General features: G+C 38.0%; 1 protein-coding gene across 7 annotated transcripts in view; it reads left to right on the forward strand.

The window, feature by feature from the left end:
- The window catches only part of BICD1 (BICD cargo adaptor 1), a 276,025-nt gene extending 268,850 nt beyond the window's left edge, over positions 1 to 7,175 (forward strand). For 6 of the 7 annotated variants that reach the window (XR_005237827.2, XM_037990146.2, XM_037990148.2 and 3 more), the window contains one exon: positions 1,088 to 7,175. Coding sequence is in view for 5 of the 7 variants with exons in the window: in XM_037990146.2 (XP_037846074.1) it covers positions 1,088 to 1,175 (88 nt within the window). In the remaining 2 variants the exon portion in view is untranslated. The remainder of the gene's footprint in view (positions 1 to 1,087) is intronic. The other variant, XM_073020611.1, reaches the window with a different exon arrangement.
- Positions 7,176 to 10,629: the final 3,454 nt, after the last annotated feature.

Genomic DNA, 10,629 nt, shown 5'->3' on the forward strand with positions numbered 1-10,629 from the left:
CCAAATGTGTTTTGTCATTTTATACTAGGAAACTCAAATGATTTTGCTTCTTTATTCTTCAAGATTATTCATCCAGACACTGATAGGCCTGAGCACGGGTTCATTCAAACTAGAGGCTATCACAGGCGGTCATTTGGAAAGCTACTATATACTTAACAAATGTGAAATGTTAGGCTGGGCTCAGTGGCTCATGCCTATAATCCCAACACTTTGGGAGGCCGAGGCAGGTGGATCACCTGAGGTCAGGAGTTTGAGACCAGTCTGGCCAATACGGCAAAACCCCGTCGCTACTAAAAATACAAAAATTGGCCGGGCATGGCGGTGTGTGCCTGAAATCCCAGCTGCTTGGGAGGCTGAGGCAGGAGAATAGCTTGAACCCGGGAGGTGGAGGCTGCAGTGAGCTGCCTGGGCAAAAGAGCGAGACTCCATCTTAAAAAAAAAAAAAAAAAAAAAAGTGAAATATAATACTTTTCTGTATTTTTTATACCTCCAAGCCCAAGCAGGAATCCTTAAAGCAAATTAGACTTCCACAGGCAAATTCTTTATCCTAGTGAATCTGGATCTACCAGATAACTATAGAATCCTCTAAACTCCAAAGCCTTGGTCAACCTACCAGTACCACCAGCATCAGTGGGAGCTCATCAAAAATGCAGAATCTCAGGTCCCACCCCACACCTCATGAATCCAAATCTGCCCTTTATACTGAGATCCCCAGGTAATTTGAATGCATATTAAAGTTTGAAAAGAACTGATCTCATGAAATCTTACAGCTAACGCAGAGACCTAGGAGAACAACACTGTGCAAAAATTGAAAAGAACTTCTGTAAAATGCTGGGGGCAAGAAAATAAAGAAAAAAAAAAGAGTGCCTTTCATATATCATTTCCTTAATACATTTCATTTTTCTTTTTTATGCCTTGTTTTGAAAAGCCACCATTATCTTGGCATGCTTTAGATGGAAACCATTTACCGTGCAAGATTTCTGTTCATGTTCTTAAATGTATGCAAAAATAACTTGTCTAACCCCTACTCCTGTGCCTGGCCCTTTGAAATGTGTTTCTTGCTGACGTGCTTATTTCTCCTTTCCAGTCCTGACACAGCTCTCCCCGAGGAGCAGCCACATTCCAGCTCCCAGTGCGCCCCTCTCCACTGTCTCTCCAAGCCTCCTCACCCCTAGTCTTCATCTCCTGTGGACGAACATCTGGGGTGGAAGTTTTGTAGCCACACACAGGATACTGCCCAAGATCCAGCGGGTGTTTTCTTCTCAGTTGTTAGATGTACAATTGGATTAATGTCCATCATTTTGGAAGACGAGAGAAAATTGAGAAGAACACGAAGCACAGACCCTGATGTGATAAAACATTTTGTGGTTTCTCTGAGTCACAGATAAACTTCTGCCATCAAATGGCTACAGTTCATTTAAGTTTAAAAAAAAGAAAAGAGAAACAGGAAACATGTCTCAGATGGCTGGCTTTACCTCGATAGCATAAGAGAGACCTAAGACATGTAAAATACATATATTGTAATATCATCTTTCCTCACACTCCAAATTCAGCTAGGGAAGTTGATTCCAATATTTTTGTCATTGATATTTATTTTGTACTTTGTTTGCCACATGATTTATGTCTATAAAAATAATTTCTCTGAAGTGAATTTAATTCATGTATTTTCAAATAAGCATAATTTGCTCAATTAAGTATGAGTTTGAATTTAGTTTGAAATCTGGAATTGGCCAGACTGTGGTCATTTTTCTTGCACAAAATGATAAATGAGGTGCATCAGAATGTTAACAATAACTGTATTTTGCTGCTACGCTGGTATTGTTTATGCACTTATTTTCTAATCAGTAGCTTATTAACTGCTGGGTTTTGTTTTTGTATTTTTAACTAGAGTTCTTCACTGGACATTACTAAGTAAATCTAAGAAAGAGACTAAGTTATGATTTATTGACTTATTCAAGTTTTGATGGCATCTTTTATTTTTTCATCGCAGTTAAGTAGATGTACTGGTGCTGCTCCTTTGTATGTGTGTATGTGTGTGATAACGTTAAAGAAGGCTCAATAACTTGAAGGGAAAAAAATGGTGTGTTTATTTAAGGATTTTTTTTACTTCTCCCAAAATCAGGGTCCTACTGAGTCTTTCCTGATAAAAGGTATCAAGTACAAATAGGAAAATATATACATACATAGATGTAAGATAGCCTTTAATTAATTAATTTACCCAGAGAGTGTTCAAAGTTTGATTAAAATTGTATGTTTTGTTGTTGTTAGGTTTTTTCATAACGAATCTTCCTTGCCAAAAAACAATAGATAATAAACCTTAGCTCATTGTCTACTTTTGACAAACACTCAGGTGCCTACAAACATTCTATTATCTTGAGATAGTACATGTTCCTGGTTAATTTACAGATTCTGCTGGGTAACTTTTATGACTTGATTTAAGGCAGTGGATTTTCATAGCAAAATTTATTTTGCACATAATCTGACAAACAAGGAAAACAGCTAACTGAGCTGAAAGGTCTAACACTCTTGGGCTCCTTAACCATCAAGTGCTGCCCACACAATTGCTCCTAGCCCTGATTCCTTGTCTTTGTCAGGTAGCCTTAACTTATTTAAAACCATAAGGGTTTACCTTTTCATGTAAAGACATCTGTTACTTCTCTTCAAAACAAAAATGACCCTCACTGTTAACACAAAGGATAGTTACCAGTGTAGGGCACTGAGAAAGGAGATCCAGGAGCCACTCAGCTTACTGAGCGGACATGGGTGGCACAGAAATGGAGTGGTCCATCAGAGACCAAATAGTAAGTCATAAAGCACATTGCAGGAGCTTTTGTCAGTCATACACCTATTAAGTAGTGGTCGCTATTACCAAAGCAACCAGGACGTTTTGTGTTCTTTATATGAGTGCTATTTTCCACAGTGTCATTTATTATGCAACGTGGAGTAAAGAGTTGAATTCTTCACCAAAATAGGGATTCAGGTTAAGGTACAGAAACACAAACAAAACGATTCGACACGAAGGTCCTAACCATAGCAGCCTAACCTTCCGCTCTTTTCTACCTGCATGGCCTTGCTGTTCCTAAACATTGTCTTCATTTCATTGGTGTTGTGTCTGTCTGGTACCAGTATTGGTGTGACTGTGGATTTTATCAGAGTTCAACGAAAGAAAGCTTACCCCTGCCCTCACTTTTTGTTTTTTTTATTTTTCCCCCTTTGTCAAGCACCATGTATTTGGACCTGACAAGTGGCATAGCTGCTAAGTTGACTTTTAATAAAAACTGTTTGTGCCTGAGGGAAATATATGCCTTTTTAAAACGTACCTCAGAACATGTTCCTATATCACTGCATCGGTTTTGTCTGGGGGACTGGGAGTTCAGCAGGAAGTACTGTGTCTGTGTGTGAGGACGGGGCAGTACTGCCGGTCGGCGATGTTGTGTTTGCATTCTTTATCCCTCACTCTGGATCTAGGACTCCATGAAAAGCCGGGTCACACACAAAACATGTATTTCTTCCAATACAAAGTGTATTATTATGTCTATTATAAACTAGTTTCATTTCAGTTATTTATCTTCATAGAGTGGGAAAGGTTTGTTCTGAAATACTAATTCTATGAAAATAATAATTTTAGTGAATCTTTGCCAAGAAGTTATAGAAACTTGGAAATAAATTTCTCATTTTCAGCATAAAATTAAGTGATAGTCCCTAAGATGTAAGAGAGAATAACATGTATTTACACTGTGGCATCATTTAGTATAGTTTAAACTGAGCCATATCTCTATTTATTTATAGGCATTTAAAATGAATCAATATGTGTAGTGTTGATAAAAATCAGTATCTGTAAAGATAACATCAGGAATTCAAAAGGAAATTGAAAAGTGGAAGAACTAGTGAGAACCGAAAAGAATGAACCTCTTTAAAACTGATTGAAGACATACTTGGAGAGGAAAAATAAACAGCAGAAATACACTAAAAAATACTGGCTAATTATTGCAAACACAGTGAGCAAAGATTAATGCTAACTAAGTAAAAGTAGTTGGCAAAGTAAACAGGTAGTTTTTTAAAAGTAAGCACAATTACAATATTGAAAAGAATAGTATGGAGAAATGCTTTTCTCCTGAGGATTTTCCTTAATCAAAAAATAAGAAGCAGCAATAAATTGTCTTTGGCCTGAGTGCTGAGTCGCATAAATAAAGGAGCTTGGCTTGATCTTTCTCGTCCACACATAATCCATTAGATCCCATTCATATATCCAATTCTGGATTCTAATAAAAGGAATTTGGAGAATTTGAGAAAAAGGAAAATTGTTAAATAAGAGAAGACCTATTTAGAAATTATACTTTAGTCTAACCAAGAGGAGGTACAATAGTGGTCTTCAAGAAAAGAACATTTAACAAATGATAGATATCAGCTAAGATATTGTTACTAAGTCTAGAATGAAAAAGGCTTCAGTGTGAAGGATGTATAGTAACTCTAGGAAAGAGATTTTTAACACTGGGAAATTAACATGGAAATTGATAATCATAAGGAATAGTTGTTTTTTAAAAATTGAATATCATTGGTGGTCTAGTAAGTATTAAGTGGCAAGATAGGAGAATGCATTTCAGTTCTGGGAGCTCATAATCCTGTGATTCTTTTAAGTTTTAAGATACGTTAAAGTTTTACTGGTTAATCATAAAATATTTTGTATTTGAAAATAGGATGGCAATCTTAATTTTCCAAGATACTGGTTGGAAAAAAAGAAGGATTGTTGGTATTATTTTTTCTTCCAGCTATATTCTATGGTATCTTTAAAATTGTTCAGAATATAGTACTTTTACTAAAAAACTTCAATTGTCGGAGTCTAGAAAACAATGTCCTCAGGAATACTTCAGAAATAGAAGGTATGCAGTCCCTCAGTGGGGGCAAATGCATTTCAGATTTTGTCTTTATTTAGAAGGATCTTCAGTCTACAACATTTGCTTTTTCGTGCTTTGGGAAATATCCTTGTGCAGAGAAGTCCTTCTGTTTGAAACAAGCATGAAACAGTGGTCCAATAACCTAAGAATATGGACATTTCTTGATATTCTGTATTAATTAAAGTTCTCTACATGTCTCAAATGGAGATCACAAAACATGAAAAGGAAGAAATGAAATACCTTTTCTTCTGGGATGAGTGTCAATTTTAATGTATAATTGTCATAATCAGTCAAAAGTTACAATCTGTCCCTCAGCGACATCGGGGGAAGCTGATGGATTTCCAGTAAGGAGCTGTGGCGGGTTCAACCTCAGGCTGCCACAAATACATTGATATGGTAGGTAGGAAGTAGGACTACATTTGAAAGAAACTTATAGGATAAAGTTCACAATTTTAAAAAGGTTGCCCTCCAGTTTTTTTGTTTGTTTATAAACTAGAGTGATTTTAAGTAATCCTTACATTTAAGGCTGCAAAAAATGTACAAGAATATGTTTTCAAGTAAAGGGAACATAATTCTTCAAAAAGCTGTTGAACTGGAGTTATGATAGGTTATGACAGATAGCATGATCAGTGCTGATACTGACAAGTACTTTTTTATCTTAAATCAACTTCTATGGAACTACAAGATCAATCTAGCTCCCGAGTGACCTTTTCCATTGTCTGTAATAATGCCCTCGGATGAGTTGTGTCTAAAATTAAGTTCATCTTTATTTATATGCCAACTTAACTGCCAGAGTCCCTAATGTATTGCATTTGTAACCTGATCCTATTATGTTAATACCTGAAAGATTTCATCTAGACATGTCTTTCGTCCGTATTATTCAAAGTGTAATTGAAAGAGATATTTAGTATGTTCCCCAACTGAGAATTTTCCAGAATATTCTACTTAAGAAGAAGAAGAGCAATTAACTGCCTTTAGTGTAAGGGCGAGAGTGCATAGAAATATGCAATGTAAAATGTTTGCATGAATTATTTCACATCATGTAAGCTTTCCCATATTCATAAGATGAACACTATAGAAGTCTCATTTCTGTGTGATCTTCTGTCCATTAGGAGTGTAAGGAGATTGTTATCTATATCTAGTCTCCTTTCCATATTGAAATGCATGGCTCTAATCCTTGGTGTATTTTTATCCCTTACTTCTCGAGTTATTTAAAATTTGCCCTATTTAAACTGAAGCCTGGATAAACTGCTGAGCCAGATTATTCCTGTGATTGGAATTTAATTGCTGTAGAACACTCGTTGAGAACATATTTTTTACTTTTTTTCTTTCAGAATTATTATTCGATCATTTTCTCTAACGAAAACACCGAGAAGTAAATCTGGTGCTTCTTAGTGTAAATATGTTTTTCTTTTTAAAAAATTATTTTAAAACAAAGATGAGAGAACTATAAAGTAAGGGGAAATATCATTTTATTTAAAAATAATTATTCAGTGATAGATAATGGAGATATAGAATGAACCATTGGGTTCATAGGTATGATTTATGCAGCCAATCTTAGAGGAAATACATCATTTTAACATTATTCCCACGAAATGTTTAAGCTCCATGGTTTGACTATGAGAGTCAAACAATTATAATTTGAAAATCTCATGACATTTTTATAATCTACTCTGTTTTTATTTGCATGATTATGCTTACGTGATGAACCATCCATGATTCTGATGCTGTATTTCTTTCCAGTATTAACATGTGTATTGTGTGGCCAACCTTGATTTGTACACTGTATTATTGTTGTAATGATTCAACTGTTCCTACATTTAATTGCAGTTTTATTATTATGCCTTTTGGGGTTAAATGATGTGAAGTGTTTCCACCTACTGATAAATACCATATGAAAACGTGACTAAAAAACTGATCTAAGAAACTTTTTTGTTGTTATTTTTAAAAATATGAATTTCAAAAGAAATGTTCTCAAAGACACATGCATTTGTTTTAAATTCAAAAAATTCTTACGAATTTATTATTGCTTGTACTTTAACTTTTTTTATTGTAGACAATCCTAAGTGAATAATGTCTCATGGGAGAATCCACATAATATGTGCTTGTATTTGTGTAATCTGATCATGCACTCAATGGTTGGAAAAGGCACTCCAGTGCTAAGAAAATAACCAGAAGCCAATATGTCGATACTTATATCTTGGTTTATGTTACCAACTGCATATGGTGTAATGCATAACTTTTTCCAGTAAATAAACTGGTTATTTTTTGTTCATTTCATTAATGCTGCCTTTTTATCAATTTGAGCAGTTTTTCTGTATGTCGTTTTGATGTATACTTACAAAAAGGATAAGAGTATATGAATTCAGATATGATCTACATGTTTATTTAAAGTGAGGACTTATTTGAACTAAAAATTAAATTCTTTGCTTTAACAACAATTCTTTTTTTTTTTTTTTTTTGATACGGAGTCTTTGCTCTGTCACCCAGGCTGGAGTGCAGTGGTGCGATCTCGGCTCACTGCAAGCTCCGCCTCCCGGGTTCACACCATTCTCCTGCCTCAGCCTCCCGAGTAGCTGGGACTACAGGCGCCTGCTACCATGCCTGGCTAATTTTTTGTATTTTTTAGTAGAGACGGGGTTTCACCGTGTTAGCCAGGATGGTCTCGATCTCCTGACCTTGTGATCCGTCCGTCTCGGCCTCCCAAAGTGCTGGAATTACAGGCGTGAGCCACCGCGCCCGGCCTTAACAACAATTCTATACGTCCTGATAAGTAATGTGCATCAACTCTGCTCATTCCCTCCAGTTATCGCCTCTTCTACTTGTAATCTTTTCTAGAAAGCTATTTTGGCAGGAGGATATACTTGGCTGAATTCGATTAGAAATGTAGCAACATGAAGAAAATGCTTGTTCTAAAACAGGAAACATTATTTTGATGAAAGAAGAATGAAGTTTGTATGCATTATTTTGGGAGACAATTTGTCTTTGTTCTCTTTCCTCTTTGTTCTTTTTGTAACAGCAGAGTTCCAAAACTTTGAGGGAGGTTAATTGACTAGCTCCTCCTACAAATACATATTGTAGTAAATCAGCTGCTTTGGGAACCATCCACTTTGATTGATTTTATTTAAAGGGTGGAGGAGGGAGAGAGCCAGATAGAATATGGCATTCTAGTGAGTTAAAATATCTAACGCAGGTCGGGCGCGGTGGCTCAGGCCTGTAATCCCAGCACTTTGGGAGGCTGAGACGGGCGGATCACAAGGTCAGGAGATCGAGACCATCCTCGCTAACGCGGTGAAACCCCGTCTCTACTAAAAAATACAAAAAAACTAGCTGGGCGAGGTGGCAGGCGCCTGTGGTCCCAGCTACTTGGGAGGCTGAGGCAGGAGAATGGCGTGAACCCCGGAGGCGGAGCTTGCAATGAGCTGAGATCCGGCCACTGCACTCCAGCCTGGGCGACAGAGCGAGACTTTCCGTCTCAAAAAAAAAAAAAAAAATCTAACGCAATCATTATAGCTAATCAAATTCATGCCACACGGGCAGCCAACATCCTGGCTAAAGTTGTCTGCTCACCTGCTACATAAATATAGCACTAGAAATAATGTCAACTTTTCTACAAATCTCTCCTTTTTCTCTTCCAAAAGAACTATTGTTTTTCTCTGAGGTTGGATCTATAAGTCTATTTGATGCTTGACTTTCTCTTACATGATAAAGCTGATAGTCTGTCACATTCAAAAGCAAGAACAGCTGGATGCATCAAGAGAGTCTCCTCTTATCTATGTGTTTTGCAGGCAACTTGGGCAGCCTATATTGTGAAGGCATTGGGAGGATTCCTGCAACCCATAAGAGATGAGAAAGAGATCAGAATTGGTGGGAACTTGAGGGAGTCTTGCTCTGTCACCCAGGCTGGAGCGCAGTGGCGCGATCTTGGCTCACTGCAACCTCCGACTCCCTGGTTCAAGCTATTCTCCTGCCTCAGCCTCCTGAGTAGCTGGGGTTACAGGCACGTACTACCGTGCCCAGCTAATTTTTGTTTTTTTAGTAGAGATGGGGTATCACCATGTTGGCCAGGATGGTCTTGATCTCCTGACCTCATGATCTGCTCGCCTCAGCCTCCCAAAGTGCTGGGATTACAGGCGTGAGCCACCACACCCGGCCGAATTTTCTTTTTTTTCTTCCTTTTGAAACATGGCCTCACTCTGCCACCCAGGCAGGAGTGCAGTGGCATGATCTTGGCTCATTGCAGCCTCTACCTCCTGGGCTCAAACGATTCTGCCACCTCAGCCTCCTAAGTAGCTGGGATCACAGGCATGTACCACCATGCCTGGCTCATTGTTTAATTTTTTTTTGTACAGATAGGTCCCACTATGTTGCCTAGGCTGGTCTTGAGCTCCTGGGCTCGAGTAATTCTCTCACCTGAGACTCTGAAAGTGTTGTAATTACAGGCATGAGCCACATCGCCCAGCCAGGAAAGGATTTTCTTAGTTTTTGGTTGTACACATGCTGACTAGTACATTGTAGGAACTCAGTCAATTTTGAATTAGAGTAGTTGTTCCTGAGAAGTGAGTTTCTTGGCTTTCTTGATATCTAGCTTTCTCATAAGACATCCAGAATTGAGTTTACAGAACCTAATGTCACCTACTTAAATAATTACGGCAAGCACTACATATCGACTAATTGGGGGAAATGGCCTTTAAATTAAGTGAATGCTTATTCCTATCATTCTTTCTTAGTGAATCTAAAAACTGGATCTCTAACACTGTAACAGGAGGCTAAGTATGTACGATGAAATAATCTAAGAGTTGTTCTTCTTTTGTGTGTGTGTGACAAGATCTTGCTGTGTTGCCCAGGCTGGAGTGCACTGGCGAGATCACAGTTCACTGCAGCCCTGACCTCATAGGCTCAAGTGATCCTCCCACTGCAGCCTCTTAAGTAGCTAGGACCACAGGTGCACACCATCATGCCTGGCTAATTTTTTATTTTTTGTAAAGATGAGGTCTTCCTATGTTGCCCAGTCTGGTTTCAAAGCCCTAGACTCAAGCGATGCTCCTGCCACGGCCTCTCAAAGTGCTGGGATTACACAGGTATGAGCCACCATGCCCAATTGAGTTTTTTAAACAATCTATGAATCAACTACACTTAAATGCTTTAGAAGACCGTCAGAATAATTAATCCACAAAATAACTGTCAAGGAAGATAAATCTCTGGGAAAAATATTGCCAGTGTCAAAAGTAAACAATTTATAATATAATTTGAATGTAGGAAGCAACGTAAAGGTAAATCATAACTATATTGGCTTCTTGTTAAATAGTAAAGAAACATTAAAGTAAGAATATCTTGTTTTCTTCTTTTTTTTTTGAGACAGAGTCTCGCACTGTTTCCTAGGCTGGAGTGCAGTGGCGTGATCTCAGTTCACTGCAAGCTCCGCCTCCTGGGTTCACACCATTCTCCTGCCTCAGCCTCCCCAGTAGCTGGGACTACAGGTGCCCACCACCACACCTGGCTAATTTTTTTTTATTTTTAGTAGAAATGGGGTTTCACCATGTTAGCCAGGATGATGTTGATCTCCTGACCTCGTGATCTGCCCACCTCGGCCTCCTGAAGTGCTGGGATTATAGGCGTTAGCCACTGTGCCCAGCCTTTTTTTTTTTTTTTAAGATTTATTTATTTAGTTAGTTTTTAGTTTCACTTTTGTTGCTCAGGCTGGAGTACAGTGGGGCGATCTTAGCTCACTGCA

The sequence above is a fragment of the Chlorocebus sabaeus genome, chromosome 11, assembly GCF_047675955.1.
Source record: "Chlorocebus sabaeus isolate Y175 chromosome 11, mChlSab1.0.hap1, whole genome shotgun sequence".
NCBI classification, from domain to species: Eukaryota; Metazoa; Chordata; class Mammalia; order Primates; family Cercopithecidae; genus Chlorocebus; species Chlorocebus sabaeus.